General features: G+C 33.9%; 3 protein-coding genes and 2 long non-coding RNA genes across 5 annotated transcripts; 4 read left to right on the forward strand and 1 right to left on the reverse strand.

Annotated features, from left to right (window-relative positions):
• Window positions 1–726: 726 nt before the first annotated feature.
• Window positions 727–1,925, forward strand: LOC145042723 (ethylene-responsive transcription factor WIN1-like). The gene is made up of 2 exons (XM_078991193.1): window positions 727–1,027; window positions 1,116–1,925. Exons 1-2 carry the CDS (start codon window positions 948–950, stop codon window positions 1,633–1,635), a joined length of 600 nt encoding a protein of 199 aa, XP_078847319.1. The 5' UTR covers window positions 727–947; the 3' UTR covers window positions 1,636–1,925.
• Window positions 1,926–6,429: 4,504 nt separating this feature from the next.
• On the forward strand, window positions 6,430–9,084 carry LOC145042724 (SPX domain-containing protein 2-like). The gene is made up of 5 exons (XM_078991194.1): window positions 6,430–6,652; window positions 7,095–7,157; window positions 8,486–8,605; window positions 8,706–8,829; window positions 8,924–9,084. Exons 1-5 carry the CDS (start codon window positions 6,599–6,601, stop codon window positions 9,082–9,084), a joined length of 522 nt encoding a protein of 173 aa, XP_078847320.1. The 5' UTR covers window positions 6,430–6,598.
• LOC145042727 (uncharacterized) lies at window positions 8,705–10,386 on the reverse strand. Its single transcript, XR_013680736.1, has 3 exons — window positions 10,260–10,386; window positions 10,073–10,178; window positions 8,705–9,128 (listed from the first exon to the last, which is right to left on the reverse strand). It is a non-coding gene; the product is annotated as an uncharacterized LOC145042727 (long non-coding RNA).
• Window positions 9,745–10,660, forward strand: LOC145042726 (embryo-specific protein ATS3B-like). The gene is made up of 3 exons (XM_078991195.1): window positions 9,745–9,990; window positions 10,062–10,169; window positions 10,250–10,660. Exons 1-3 carry the CDS (start codon window positions 9,871–9,873, stop codon window positions 10,517–10,519), a joined length of 498 nt encoding a protein of 165 aa, XP_078847321.1. The 5' UTR covers window positions 9,745–9,870; the 3' UTR covers window positions 10,520–10,660.
• Window positions 10,661–12,882: 2,222 nt separating this feature from the next.
• On the forward strand, window positions 12,883–16,166 carry LOC145038793 (uncharacterized). Its single transcript, XR_013679574.1, has 4 exons — window positions 12,883–14,842; window positions 14,912–15,477; window positions 15,768–15,855; window positions 15,984–16,166. It is a non-coding gene; the product is annotated as an uncharacterized LOC145038793 (long non-coding RNA).
• Window positions 16,167–16,512: the final 346 nt, after the last annotated feature.

Here is a 16,512-nt window from a genome sequence, read left to right on the forward strand (position 1 = left end):
TATAATATATTAAAAGCAAGCTATAAAAACTCAATTCCAAATCCAATAAAAGTCTTTTTTGTATTTTTTATATTATCTTCGTGTCAAGCATGAATCATAACTTATTTTTGAATTTGGGTCAAAAAATACTTGGAATCAAACATAGTTTCAATTGATAGTTTTGGATCTCTCAACTCCATCATCAAAAAAACCAATCGAACTACTGTGGAGCCTGATGGTTATCAGGTAAAAACCTGACCACGACAGTGACATAATTAGTTCAGGATCACAACGCCTAGGTTGTTTCGTATGGCACTTTAAACCCTATCATGATTATCAATGTAAAACCTCTCTAGTTCAATGTGATCACAATCAGCTTAATCGACGTAATTTTCTATGTTCTTTTTACTTTTCACGAATCTTTAACATGTGTGGGTTGAAAGTAAACCTAACACGAATCATTTTCACATCCTTGTGATGGAGGGAGAGATAAAATAGGAGGGTTGAAAGAGAGAGACCCACTCCATGATGTTCAAAGGACCACAAAATTAAACCATAAAAAGGGGAAGAGCTAAATCCTCACCGACAAACACACCATTCTCAAAAATCATGTCATGAAAGCTGGCTTTGCTTTAATTACTTTCTCTTTGTGTTTAATAAATAATAATAATCGACTTGTAACATTTATTTTGGGTTTCGGTTTTCAAATAATATATACTAGTCCTCCAGGTAAATTATTAACTTTAACTTTTTAGTTTTGAGTTTAGATGAGGGGCTGAGCTAAATCTCCAAACTCTACTACAACCCCAAGACAAATTGTTGACTTCAAGTGTCATGGACACCACCTCCGTACTTGGCCTATTGATATTTTCAGTCGGCTATATATTTCCCCTCACACTCTCCCGAGTTTTCAGCTTTTAAATCTCATCTCATTGATTCCTTCTGACTTCTTTCTGACACACTTCCAAATGGTACAAACAAAGAAATTCAGAGGCGTCCGTCAGCGCCATTGGGGTTCTTGGGTTTCCGAGATTCGCCACCCTTTACTGTATTTCACAATTTCTCTCTTTCTTTCTCTCTCACACACATACACACGGATAACACATTCTATATCTAATGAGTTTGTTTGTTTGTAGGAAGAGAAGGGTATGGCTAGGGACGTTTGAAACGGCGGAAGAAGCTGCCAGAGCGTATGATGAGGCTGCCGTTTTAATGAGTGGTCGTAATGCAAAGACAAATTTCCCGGTTGTCAAAGGCCAAACATCCGGCGGTGGAGACAGTGACGCGACTCCGGCAACCACCAACTCACCACCGTCGTCTTCAACCACTACTACTAGTCTCTCAGCGATACTAAGTGCAAAGCTACGGAAATGTTGTAAGTCTCCGTCGCCGTCACTCACCTGTCTCCGGCTTGACACGGAAAGTTCGCACATCGGGGTATGGCAGAAACGGGCGGGGATTCATTCGGAATCTAACTGGGTCATGACTGTGGAGCTTGGAAAGAAGAAGGATAGTGTCGAGAGAGAAGCTGAAGTTGAAGTTGAAATTCCGATGGTGGTGGAGACGCCGATGATGGCGTCTGGTGGTGGTGGTGGTGGTGATGAAGAGGATGCGATTGCATTGCAAATGATTGAGGAGCTTCTGAATACAAATTGATGGGCCCCACGAGCTGACTAGAAAGATAATGAAACTTCCCACGTCTAACTCATGATCAGTACCATGCATCATCACACCTTCTCTCCTGCAGAATCCTACTTTTTGCAATAAGAATGATATATCGAATATGAATTTGCACGTACATACATGTGTATGTGTGTGTATGTGTGTATATGCAGTTGCCCGATTAAAACTATAGGAGGAGAGGGTAAACATGTAAATTAATAAGTATTTTTATCAAATTGCTTTTACCCTCATCTGTTATTTATGAATTTTTATGTTCTAAGCAAGCAGCCTCTTCAAGTCATACTTGTAGCAGTATATAGCCAAGTCGATTTTCTCGTATGTTTGCCAAAAAAGAGTGAAATAAATCCAAGTATATTTTTAGCCAATTGAAAAGAAAAGAGTAATCTACTCAATTTCAGCTCTTAATCCTTTCATCCATAGAAAGTTGATTCCTAGAGACAAATTGATATCGACTTTGATAATGACAGGACAATACAATAACACCTTTGGCTTATTAGAATTAGAGGTTAGGCACATAATTGATGAGTTAATTGCTATGAAATTGACATAAATATTTAGTTATGGTTGCCCGTTAATTGTTTTGAAGAAATGTAGCATCATCTAACGATAAATAGGTGATTCAATGTTGGAATAAACGACTAATGAGGCTAGTCCTTGCTATCAAATGGTACTCAAAACTACTATGTAATTTGTGTTGATAAAGACATCATAAATTATTTTCAAGAAAAAAAGAGTCATAATCGATCATTAACGCTTACAATAAACTCACATAATTAGTGAAAGTAGGGATGGATATAATGATCACGGAAACTAGTGAAAAAAGTGCATATGCTACTACGGAGGTCATTATCAATAATTAGGATTAATTAACTCACATAATCCTTTCTTGGGGTTTGAGATCTGCTAGAAGTTATAATACAATTAGAGCACTTCTAAGGCCGGACGGAGCGGGGGCCGGAAACGGCAGCAGGAAGCTTCCCGCCCGGCGGAACACCGCACCATCGGCGTGGGGAAGCGTTGTGGGGGAAACGGAGAGGGGAGCCTCTCCCACTCTATCTCTCTTGCTGCGATTCGTTGGGAGTTTTTTTTTTTTTTTTTTTGAAAAAGAACCGTTAATCAACGGTAAAAATGTAATTTTTTTTTGCTGTAACGGCTAATCGTGGTTTTTTTTTTGGTTTTTTTATCCTTTTTCCACTCCTATAAATACTAGGGGTGTGCAAAAAACCGCATAAACCGCACAAACCGCCCACACCGCACCAAACCGTACCGCATAATGCGGTTTAGAATTTCGCGGTGCGGTTTGCGGTTCATAATTTTGTTAAACCGCACTATGCGGTGCGGTTTGCGGTTTATAGTTACCAAACCGCGGTTTAAACCGCACCGCATCGTATATATATATATATATATATATATATATATATATATATATATATATATATATATATATATATATATATATATATATATATATATATATATATATATATCAAAGGTTTCAATCACCAAATATTTCATACTGTCCAACAACTTTATTATATATCACGATGGCTAAATATGATAATTAAAAACTTAAAAGACTATGATATCAAATTTCATAAGTCATAACAACTTAGCAAAACATTATGTGGTTTTTTTGTTTTCAATATCTATGCCTTTTAAATGGTATATATAATTAATAAATTTTGAAAGTGTTTAAATATAATTAATAACAACCAAAGTTATAAATTGAAACAACTTATCAAACCGCATAAACCGCCTAAACCGTCCGCATGAAACCGCACCGCATAATGCGGTTTAGAGCTTTTGTGGTGCGGTTTGCGGTTTCCAAAAAACTCAAACCGCATGTGCGGTGCGGTTTGCGGTTTCAACTCTAAACAGCACCGCGAACACCCCTAATAAATACATACATATAACATCAAACATCACACTACCCTCTATTCTCTTTACTTTATATCAACAAAAAAAATCCTGACAATTAAACCCCAAATTCCGATCGAAGGAAAAAAAAGTCATGGTTCGAGTATAAACATCCCTACTCGAAACATTTTTGCTAACGATTCATTCCTGTAAGGAGTTTACCGTCCCCAGCTCGATGCTCCCATTCAATTCTCACTACAATTCCAATATCAAAATGTTGGCCAATATTACCCGGTGCAAGTTCCAAATGTTCCGACGCAAATGTTTTCAAACTTTGTTGTATTTTCGGATCAACTATCGCCAAATCAAACTCAACCCCAAACTCAAACTAAAACTCAAACCCAAACTCAACAACACCAACTTGTCGATGAATCGGATGACGCGGAAGAAGAAGACATGGTTCCTGAAACTCAACCAACAACACCACCACAAAGACGTAAAGGGAAAAAACAAGCGCGCGAGGGTGTCGCACAACCGGGAAGACAAAAGCCGACAACATGGGTTCCACACAAAGAGCTAGTTTTGGTCAAAACTTTGGGTTAATATTTCTGAAGATTCGATTCAGGGAAACGCACAACCGGAAGACCATTATTGGTTCCGCATTTTAGAACGATTTCGAGCGTAGCTAGGAAAATGTGACGACTACCGTACGAAACATCAACTTAATTCGAAGTTTCGAGAAATAGCAAAGGGGGTTTCAAAAATAAACGGGTTGTACAACAACCTAAAAACCCAACGAAAAAGCGGCCGATGCAACGAAGAAATACTTCAAGAAGCGTTGCAGTTTTACCTTGAGGAAGTCGGAAAACCATTCAAGCGGCACGATTGTTGGAAATTATTGGTCCAAAGTCCTAGGTGGAAAAAAATACGAGCAATATTTATTTTTGGAGTCCAAACAATCAAAGCGAACGAAAACGGGCTCTAGTGGTTACACAACCTCCTCCGATGCTCGAGTCGGTGTAGATTTAAATCAGGACGACGAACTCGAGCTAGAAGAAATTGTCCGCCCAATGGAAATGGACAAAGCAAAGAGAAAGGGAAAAGGGACTTCTTCGAGTGCATCTGATTTCAGCGTGAATATTGACGAAATGCGGAAGATAACATCGTCGTTTGATCGATATAATCTAAATTTGTCCGAACGTTTGGCTTTCGACAAAGAAAAAGAAGAAACAAAGAAAAATGAGCGGACGGAGAGATAAGAAATTGAGGACATAAAGTTTTTGATGGAAAACGTTAATCATCTCTCGGAACCGGCTCTCGAGCTCGTGATGAAGAAGATGGAAAAAATTCTGAAAAAATATTTTCCGTAGGTCGTTGTTGGTTTGTTTGATTTTTACTTTTTGTGTGTGTGTGTTTTTTTAAATTTTCTACTTTTTAAAATTTTAGGTTTAATGTAAGTTTTATTTTAATTAATGAAATGTTTTTTATTTTTAATTAAATTTTATGTTTAGTATTAATTTAAAAGTTATAATTCATAACAAAAAAATTAATTTTATTTAATAAAAAAAAATGAAGGAAAAATTTCCTATTCATTCCTTGGGTTTTAGATAAGGGAAAAAAAACTGAAGGAATGGAAGATATGACCCACAAAAAGTGAGGGAAACTTTCCTCTCACTCATTCCGGTCTAAGGAATATAGGGCCCCAGGAACCATTGAAAAGTGCATATGTGGAGATATGCATTAAGAAGTAAAATCTCTTGGTATGTTTGGTATCAAGGATCCAAATGAACAAACTAATGGAATCGTCAAGGTAATTACATTTCATTATCATGTTCGTTCGGTTGGTTGGTTTGAATGAAATAAACCATTTAGAAAAGTTCGATGAAAATAAAACTAAGGAAAAAATGTAATCAGGGGCGGACCTAGGGTTAGTCCACAGTGGCACCGGTAACCCCCAACTTTTCCGGTTGTAGTGGAAAATTTTTCGAAAAATTTATATTTTCTACTACCATACAACCCCTGGCTTCCAAGTGCAACCCTTACTGTGAAATCCTGCGTCCGCCTCTTAATGTAATCAACTAGAGATGGATCGCGATTAATTAAAGTACATATAAACTTATTTCACGATTTGTTATATCGTATATGTATTTCAAATAATCAAAAAAGTTTATCATTTTGAAAAACTTTGTTTAAAAAAATGCCATGAAATTTCAAATCTCAAAATAGATTTTATTTTTTATTTTTATTTTTTGAAAATTTATAGAAAGAATAACCTTGTTGAAAATTATGTAAATAAAACATTTCATGAATCCTCCTTTCCACTCTGTAGTGGCAAACAAACAAGATTTTTTTTTTTTTTTTTTTTTTGCATTCCATTCCCTCTTTGATTAACGTATGTCAAGTAGTACCTTGAAGTTCTTGACAGAGTTTTCCTAAACTACATTGGCATCGATGATATCAGATAGCTCACAAATCCATGTTTATTAACATGTGACTTTAAATGGGAAGAAAAATAAGAGGTAATTTTGATAATTTGATTTGTGCTTCTATGAATAAGAGCATCCTTCTGAAAACAAAGATAACCCAAGTTGAGCAAAACGCCAATCCCCAAGGGAAAATCTTATCACTTGATTTTCTTTTGGGGGTTTACGATAAAAACATAATTGCTTACATTTAATAATGAGCCACAAGGAGTAGGTGGTTAAATTTCTTAAGAAAGTGGCCCCTTAAGTGTCGAATTTATTTGAATTTTAGGTCAAGACAATGATACTTATGATGGGTCCATTTGTGTCTAATTAGATCCAACATACTCCTCTAAGCTATAATCATTAATCACAGTACTGTAGTTACAATAGTCGCTAACAAATGAGAGTGTACCAAAAGCATATATAAAGTCATACATAACAAATACTCGAAATATACCTAGAGAATGTCAATTTAGGTACTAAATCAGGGTGTAGACATGATTGTGGGATATATCTGAGCTTGAGCTTTCTTTTTCCTTTTAGTATGTAGTTGTATAGATCTAGATATCAGATGTTAACCGGGTATACTCTCTATATTCTTCCATTGGTCCCCCATGTGCTATTCACTTGACATTTCTATTCAGAATCTTCGTTTCTATTGGCCTTCAGTAAGTTTTTTAGCCTAAAATTCAGCGATTATAATCTATTAACTATCGTTAAATGAGGACATTGCACATGTTCATGATACACCACCACTAAACATGTGGGCATGGAAAAAGCCATTTGGGGCATTATAGTGCACATGTCATATTCGCCCAAGGATTTGAGCCAGTTCATGTATATTGGTACTTATGCTATCAAAGTGGAACACTGCAAGAACTAATGAAATCCCATTTGTCCTGTGTGAGGTACTGAGGTTCATGAGGCTAAAAATCTACGAATTTGGCGTTTGTTTGTGAGAAGAGTGCTGACATGTTCTTTGAGATGCCATATCTTTCAGTTGAAAATAATGCGTCCATTTAAGGGTTTATATTTATAATATGGTTTTGATTTTGATTTTGTACTAATTTTAGATTTGATTTTTAAGATTTTCGTTGAAAATGATTTTAGGTTTTCCCGAGAAGGGAGATTGAGATCAAGAAGAGAGATGAAGGTGGAGACAAGACCAAATCGGTAATTTTCACAAATTTAAGGTGTTTATTAGTTTGTTACAGTTTGGTACCATTGATAAGTTTTTTTAATTATTTGGATGAAATAAAATACATGATTTAAATAAAAAAAATTGATAAGTTGTTTCTTTCTAACTTACATTATATAAAAAGTGTTTCTTGTAATTGGAAACAAATTTTCTCTTTTACCATTGCTTTAACATTATTTAAAAAGTGTTTCTTATACTTGGAAACAAATTTTCTCTTTTACCATTGCTTTAACCCTAAGAAATCCATATTGATCGTAGCCTCATTTTTTCTTCTGCACGACCATAAACACACATATAGATTTACCATTTTACCCTTGTCCTTTTTTGTCATTTTATATATATATATATATATATATATATATATATATATATATATATATATATATATATATATATATATATATATATATATATATATATATATATAAGCAGAATTTCCAAAACACTAAAATACAACTTATCACTTTACTATGTTTTGATATGGCATAAGCTAATTCAAACACTTTTTTTTTCTGAACTACATGTTATGCTGCATAAGCTAATAGTTTGGGAAGATAAAAGCTGATGACGCAGGATCAAAATCGAAATGAAACCTGCAGATAGGGACCAAAAGCGAAAAAAATAACGTTCCTTTTTCGACATACCTTATTTTATATAATAAAAGTGCAAATATGGAGAAGTAGACATAGAAACCAAGCAGAAAGTCACTCTAATTTTATCTAAGTGCACCTACAAGGCTACAAGACAAAAACAATGCATTTCATGGAAAAGCATATTAGAGACAAGGCTAAAAGCAACAACTAACAAGTCTTGATGACCTAGCAATTTTCTATAACATGCAATATACATCTGATGTATAAAATAATACACTAGTGGAAGAAAGGAGATTACTTTAATAAACCTATCTTAGAAATCATCGATCAATATCATTCGGCTATACATCTTATAGGACGAATATATTTTGTCAACCATATGATTAGTGTTATCTAATGCAAAAGAAAAAAATAAAATAATATTAATCCCAAATGACAAAAACTATAAGAATATACTTCGAATATATTGACTCTCAATTCTTAGTAGGAAGAAGTATCGACACGGAATGATTCTTTGATCCATAGAATATGCTTAACAATGTTTGTTCTTTAAAAGAAGACAACTTCAAACTTTGGTGCAATACCTTCTTGAGAAAAAAAAAAAATTTTAAAAAAAGATGAAATTTGGAAAAAGATTTCGCGTTAAGATATCCATTATCATGCCTGAATGGGAAAGTGAGTGTATGTCTTACAAAGACTTGAAAAAGCAGTTGAATTTAATGGACCCAGAAAGACGCCATGAGGGTTTTCAACAATTACTCAAGAATGAACTTGAAAGGATGAATGATTTTTTTGTGAGGACTGAAGAAGAATACATAATCAGATTCCAGGTAGTTAAGTCTTGTATCCAGTTATCCACTCAATTATGTTATAGGTTTTATGGTAAAGAAATTCATTTCGTGTGTTGTTATATTGGAAATAAACATATAGGTGTTGAAAGACATGATAGCTGATGAATATAGCAGTGAATATACAGCACAAATGGCAAGTGATCTCCTGCAATTCCATAACAAACTGGTTTTGCTACTTCACTATAATGTCCTAAATTGTGATGGTATACATTCTCATCCTTGCAGAAAACTCAGAGAAAGTGCTATAATTATATTATAGGTTTCCATGAATTGTACTAACTGTAAACATAAAAACAGGATTCTTGAAGATCATCAAGAAACACAGGAAGAAAACTGGGAGAGAGTTTAATTTGTCATTTATGCAGGGAGATAATCAACAACTGTTTTTCATTGCAAATTCACTCGGTTTACTTTTGGCAGAGTGTAAAGAGGTTCTAGAACAACTGGTGCGCAGATGATGCCCTTGTTTGGAGTATTCCAAGTGGAATAAATGTCACGTGTTCTGCATATTGACACCATGAAATGCAGAAATTACTATATACTTATATTTAATATTGAATCATGAATGTCTCTAGCACTGACATGTCAATGGATTTAGTGGTAAATCTTGGCTATATGGGTCATTGGGAGGAATCCCTATTGAGTTTTTTCTATCCATTATGTACAATGTAATGTTAAATATTCCTATCATATGTTATATTTGGTAAAATCTTCAGAGAGAATCAGTGTTCAGTTGTACTCTTAATCAGCTTGAAACTGGTGGTGTTTGAATTACACTAAGGATCCTTTGTGAACTGTAATATCTATAGAAATAAGCAAATGCGAGTCATCCATTAAAATTGTTCTTACACAAGATTCCCAATTTCAGTGGCAAAATCACATATTCTTCTTTCCTTCTACACCCAATTGAAATTGAATTCATGGCCTCTAGAACCTGATTTATCGCCTGATACCATTGATGCTAAAGTCTCTTGGTAAGTAATTTTAGTTTTTCTTAAGGAACCGTTAAGCCTGTAGCTCTGTATTGGAACGAATAACGGAATAAGTGTGAATTTCAAGAATAGTGGTTTTCTTGTAAATACCTAAAGTGATGGGGACAATGAAGATAATTTGAACAGTACTACCAAAAACCTCGAGAAAAAACGAGAATTGTTGATGTATTGGTACATCAGTGTTGGTAGATTGATGTAAGTCGCTCTTTACACTTGTATAAATGCACCGACTCATGTTAGTTGAGGCCAGAAATGATGAAAGCTGTGTGTTTGGTAGTGCTATTTGCCATTTCCATAACATCACAAGCAAGATCAATCATCCAAAAACCTCAACCTAACCCTAACTTCAAGATCAACTCAACTAATCATCAGGTACGGGATCCAGTATCTGGTTTAAGTAAATTCAAAACAGAATTTTCACTAACATCTTTTGATTTTCCTAGAATGCACGCACCTGTTCATTCACCGTGGAGATCACGACGAGCTGTTCTTCCGTCCGATACACTCGAGATCAAATCAGTATCTCCTTCGGCGATGCTTACGGCAATCAGGTTTGATTTCTGTAAACATAGTCCGGACTTCAAACTTCGAAACAAATTAGAATACAATGTTGATGAGACATGATGATTAGGTTTACGCACCGAGGATAGATGATCCGTCGACGATGACATTCGAGCGGTGCTCCGGCGATACGTTTGAGATATACGGTCCATGTACGTATCAGATATGTTATTTGTATTTATACAGAAGCGGATACGATGGGTGGAAGCCTGAGAGAGTAGACGTATACGGGTATAATACGAGGGCGGTTTCCTTCTACTATAATGTTTGGATCCCAGCAAACATATGGTACGGGTTCAACTACTGCTCTCCCTACCTTTCTGCAAGCAATTACGATTAATGATAATGTTCTCGTTTATAGAACGATTTTTTTTCTATACACAATTATTGCTGTTTTAAAATATTATACTGTACAACTTAATAATACATAAATTATTGTGTATGATAAAAAAACTATTATATACAAATCTTAAATCCATAATTCCATATGTATCAGTTGAGTTTTTCACAGGTTCTAATGTAGACAACTATAACATAACTCGCAAAATAAAAATATAAAATTGCTTGTTTGGTGTTTTTGTTGCTTAATGTAGTCGTGTGTAACACGAACTGTGCGGATCTTTAAATAGTTGTGACATGTATGGTTCGATCAAATAAAGAAAATGAAATGAAAGAAAGCACAATAATTACGTATTATTTTAATACTTAAGTTTTTTTTGTTCTCAAAATGGTTTTGAACATAATTGTTTTATTCCTGTTGAATGTAATTATTTGGAGGGATACTTTAGTAATCTTTATTTTTTTTGGTAAAATATATTTGGACTTGTTACCATTGCAACAAGGTAAAACACATGAGAAAGTTTTTATATTTGTAATTAGGTTATAACCCACCATTAATAAATTAAAATAACATAGATGATAATTATGACAAATTGCAAAAAAATCACTATATTATAACAAAATTTTGAATTTGACCATGAGATTTTTTTTCTATAATTATGTTATTATATTTATAATTTTGTGATAATATCAACCAAAAACCAATTTTACATTTTCTACATGTAATTGTTTTTTAGAATTACAATAAAGTTATTATGTTTATCAAAATTACGATTTCAATATTGTTTCTTAATTATGTTATTTTATTTATAATTTTATTGCAATATCAATCAATGTTCATTCTTTTATATATATATATATATATATATATATATATATATATATATATATATATATATATATATATATATATATATATATATATATATATTAAAGAATGATACTTTTTAGGAATAATAAATTTATATGACTTTTGGTAAGAATGGTTTTCTGTCTATGTGTTTGTGTTCAAATCCATCTTTAGGTCATTTTATGTCAGTACCCATATTTTGTGTGCATACGTGTTGGGACTAGTTCCGATTTTCCGGTCATTTTGTGTTCAAATCCATCTTAAGGTGCAATTTTTGTTTTTTAAAACAAATATATTAAAAAAAAAACAAACTTTTTACATCCTACAGTGAAAATGAATATGTAAAAAATAGGAATTTAATTTTTTTTTAAAAGTCATTCTTAAAACGTAAAGTTATTTTGTTCATATTTCATACTGAAAGAACTTGTCGCATCGGGTTCCCCACCTAATTACTATTAATCTGACACGTTACCAAATAAGTGACACTATAGTTACATTTTTGTTGTGACATCCTGGAATATAGGGCCAAAGTTATAACCGACCAATTCACTGCGAATCTCATGATAATCTGACTTATTGAGTTTTATAGTATGTTTGGTGTACTACTTGAAGACGCAATTCGATGTCGGGATCTCGATTCATCAATTTATAAATGTTTTGGACAAGTTAAGGAATTAGACTACTTTGTGGGACCACTAGGTTTATTAGAGCATATCCAACCCACTCTCATTTACATTTTCCTCCCATTTTTACCGTCATTCTTCTCCAATCCACCCTCATTTGTTCCCCCATTTTGGAAGATATGAATAGTATTACACCAAATATGGTGTTATACTATTCATTTCTCCTAAAATAGGGATGAACTTTGTGTTGTCGGTTTTAGTCGCTCTGTTTATATATTTATACATTTTTAATTTATTTTTACCTATTAATTATAATTTAAATGTAATATTTAATACTTATAATATTTTTTTATATATTAAATTATATTAACTAATTATAAACATTGTGTTTTGTTCATTAAATTCTTATAAAAAGTTAAATACATATTGAAATTTTAAAAATCAATAAGGTATTTTACAAAAGCTTATAAATATGTTATAAATATAATTTTATTTATTTAATGTTATTATAATAAAAAAAATATAGATTATATTTTTGTTAAAACCAAATTAGTTAAAAGGGTGTGTTTGACAACCCACGTAAGTTGGAAGAATTGAATATACTTGGAATATATTTTTTGGGGTGAAAATAGGGTAAAAATTGGAGTAGGTTTGAGATAAAACACTATTTACCTCATTTTTTACTCCATTTTTTGAAGAAAAAATGGAAGTGACTTAGAGATGGTCTTTAAGGCAAAAAAAAAAAAGTCCAGCTATTCTTTTGCTTTTCACGTGAACAACACTCAATACTCTTTTTCAATATGAAGGTATGGGGATGAAGACTTGTATGTGCATGGCTTGACTATAAAACAAGATCCAACCTTCTTTACAAGTCACAACATTCTCAGCCTCATTCCCTCTATATCTCTCCCTCTCTCACGGTTGTAGTATCACCACCAAGAAACCACCATAACCCACCACCCAAAACCACCCGTATACCTTCCCCTTTTGATCAAAAACATCACCAAAACACCACCTCACATCTCCCTTCTCTCCCTCTCATCGGTTTCTGCCTAGAAAAAGGAAGGAAGAGATGTAACCACCTTGCTACCACCACACTGCACCACCCCTATTCCACCTTCAAAACTTCACCACCTGCTGAGGTAACTCGAAGAAGGACTCCTTCATCATCCCTCCACATCCCGCTGCCTTTTTCTTCGCCGGAAAACCACGAAAAACCGGCAGCAGGAGGTTATCAGCCACTCTCCATCACCATAAAAAATCATCGCCACCATCCACATTCTCACTACTAGAAAAATTGAAATACAATACAAGGTAATAGAATACAGTCACTAAAACACACATACTAGACACGTCACAAAATGAAAATAACACGTTTATTTTTCATATGTGTTTATTTATTTTTAAGACTAACTTCTTATTACCCCAATAGTAGCCCTAAATTAAAATTGTCCAATATGTATGCTCCCTGTCATCGCCATAGCCACCGACGCCGACACCACCACCACTACCACCGACTGTTGCCGCCATCAGTAAGTTTCACTTTTACGTTCAAGGTGTCTCAATGTTGCTTAATCCTTGATCGAGTTTAGGAATACACATATATGTATGTATTTTTCGCATCTGTGTACGTATTTCGCTTAATCCTTGATTGAATTAAGGAATACAAATTTGTGTACGGTCAAGGTGGTGAAATTTCTCTTGCCATTGGAGACTTAAGAAATACACATCTATGTATATATTACACATCCATAGATGAAGGTAGTGAACGAGGTTTCATATCAGAAACGTCAACAGTAGATGAAGGCAATGAACGAAGCGAGGGTCTAGAAAAAGAGACTCAAGATTCTCTTTTAAACTTCTCCCTATGTTTGCCTCCGCTCTCCATAGCAAATTCAGAATAGCATGCACATATCTCAAACACATTGTACCATCTCTCTCTCTGTCTCTCTCTCTCTCTCATGGTTATAGATATTGAGTCTTTTAGAGGAACTGCAGTTTATGGATATTACAGAAGTAAGTTTTTGGATCGTATGTCAGCTATTTTTCCCAAGGTATTAACAAACAAATCTTTGTTTATACATGCAGTTGATCGGAAACACACCATTCGTTTATCTCAACGATGTTGTGGAAGGTTGTGTTGGACATATTGCAGCCAAATTGAAAATGATGGAACCATGCTCTAGTGTTAAAGACGGCTACTTATTTCATTAAAGTAAAAAACTTTCATTTTCAAATCTACATGTTTCTAGTAGTTGATTACTTTTTTAATTGGTTATACATACTATGTCTTACAAGATTTAAATTAATCAACACCACAATAGTTATCAACTAAGTTATTGAATCTGATGGGTGATATGTTTTATGATTGTATTATGATTATGATTATACGTGTATTGATCTTATTTTGTTCTGTTGTGTTTACTTGTGGAGCAAAAGATTGGTTACAACATGATCTCAGATGCAAAGGCAAAGGGCTCATATCCCCGGGACATGTTTGCTAACATAGTTGATATGTCCTTGAAGATCATTGTGTATTTTCAAAAATTTCCATATATCTGACACAGTTTTTGTTTTCTTTCTAAAATGTGTTCTTATTGAACCAACAAGTGGTAAGACTGGCATTGGACTAGCTTTCATGGCTGCAGCAAAGGGTTATAGGTTCATCATCACCATGCCTTCATCCATGAGCATGCAAAGACAAATTATTCTTTGTGTTGTTGGTGTTGAGTTGGTTCTTACATATCCTACTAAAGGAATGAAAGGTGTTATGCGGAAGTCTGAGGAGATATTGGCTAAAAAACCAAATGCTTACATTCTTCAATAGTTTAAGAATCCTACAAATCCAAAGGTAGCTTTCTTTAACTACTTTTGTTTTTCTATCTATTTTAAAAATCTAATTGTTTATTGTATGTTGTAGATCCATTATGAAACAACCTGGCCCAACATTTGGAAAGGTTCAGATGGTAAAAGTGATGCTTTTGTTTCTAAAATTGGCATTGGAGGTACCATAATAGGTGCAAGGAAATGTCTTAAAGAGCAAAACCCTAACATAAAAGTTTGTGTTTACTTCTTTAGAACTAATTTGATAAGTTCAACATTAGCACTGTTAATTGATTAATTTATTTTTGGCATCAGCCTGGTAAGCTACTTTGATACTTTGTTTCTTTTTTTCATAATTGTAACCTTTATATTCTATTTTCGTGTTCTCATGGTCAAATAAAAATACTAAGAAAATATACAGATGATTGAATATTGTTTGACCCATTTCAAAGAGGTAATATAATAATATATATTTATTTTCTTGCTTAATAAGCATAATGGCAATTTATATAACAATGATTTTACCTAATTTGGGAACAGATTGAAGTAAAGGAACTAATAAGGAGTCACTGCTATGTTGCTTTTAGCTGTATGATACAACAGCCTCGCGTTCCATCATCTGGATTGATGACAAACAATGATGTTCTCATATGTGCAAAGGAGGTTGGTTCGTTTGATTTGAATATAATTTTTCTACCAACTTTAGCTTTTTACTATTTATAATTACCCAATCAGTTACTTACAGGTAACCATTAACAAGGATACACTTGTTTGTCTCTTGTTAAAGCACACAAAAATGTGAATCACTGGTCTTTTTTCTTCACTCTTTTAGGCCCTGTTTGTTTCTTTTCTTTGAACATGACATGACAAAACAAAACAAAATTACACAAGAAAAGAAACACTAATTAGATTGGATGAACATATGCAATATATCTACTTTTTTGTTTGATTAGTTAGTCAGTGGAGATTGTAACACAAGTGATGAAAAGGCCTTTTTATATGCATTCCACCAAAGCTAAAGAGTTTGGTGTAATTGATAAGGTAACCCAACCCAACCAATGTTCTAACAATTTTGATGTGATATTAATACTACTGTATTTGTATTGTAGCTTATTCATATTATAAGCATGTGATCTGATTTGATTTGTTTGGATTGGTTTGGTGTTTAGATACTTCTACATGGTTAAGGAAAAGATCATGGCAGATGCTGCCCCAACAGAGGCATGGGACAAGAACATTGGTATTAAGGCATTTGATTTCTTTTTGGATGTAATATAGTATGGTTGTAAATAGATGTATTAGATATGTGGTATAGTTGTATTATATGTGATATGGAGTTATGTAATGTGAAGTGTGAGAGATAGAGTACGGTTCTTTAACCGTACTCTATTAAGTGTTCAAATCTAATACACCCCCCTTAGAATACACCCATTATTTCGTATTCTATACCCCAAAATAACCGTACTTTATTTCCTGTTTTCTAGTCGTGTCTGGCACTGCTATGCAGCTACTTAGCTTTCTCAAACCTCCCCCACACTCCCTGCATCAAAATCCGAACGAAGTAAGCAAAAACAGGTGGCAGAAGACCATCGGAGTGGCCTCCTGCCACCCTCTTCACCCCTACCGCCACCGTTGTTAACCTCCGTCGACCACCATCAAACACCATCTCCACCACTATAAGTGACCTTCCAAACACCT

This window comes from Lactuca saligna, chromosome 4, assembly GCF_052625555.1.
Source record: "Lactuca saligna cultivar CGN05327 chromosome 4, ASM5262555v1, whole genome shotgun sequence".
Taxonomy (NCBI): domain Eukaryota; kingdom Viridiplantae; phylum Streptophyta; class Magnoliopsida; order Asterales; family Asteraceae; genus Lactuca; species Lactuca saligna.

Coding starts and splice junctions, on each gene's coding strand:
- LOC145042723 (XM_078991193.1), top strand. CDS start 948: ATGGTACAAACAAAGAAATTCAGAGGCGTCCGTCAGCGCCATTGGGGT. Junction 1,028..1,115: donor GAGATTCGCCACCCTTTACT/GTATTTCACAAT, acceptor GTTTGTTTGTAG/GAAGAGAAGGGTATGGCTAG.
- LOC145042726 (XM_078991195.1), top strand. CDS start 9,871: ATGATGAAAGCTGTGTGTTTGGTAGTGCTATTTGCCATTTCCATAACA. Junction 9,991..10,061: donor TCAACTCAACTAATCATCAG/GTACGGGATCCA, acceptor TGATTTTCCTAG/AATGCACGCACCTGTTCATT. Junction 10,170..10,249: donor GCGATGCTTACGGCAATCAG/GTTTGATTTCTG, acceptor CATGATGATTAG/GTTTACGCACCGAGGATAGA.
- LOC145042724 (XM_078991194.1), top strand. CDS start 6,599: ATGTGCTATTCACTTGACATTTCTATTCAGAATCTTCGTTTCTATTGG. Junction 7,158..8,485: donor GTGGAGACAAGACCAAATCG/GTAATTTTCACA, acceptor TTGAAAAAGCAG/TTGAATTTAATGGACCCAGA. Junction 8,830..8,923: donor TAATGTCCTAAATTGTGATG/GTATACATTCTC, acceptor ACATAAAAACAG/GATTCTTGAAGATCATCAAG.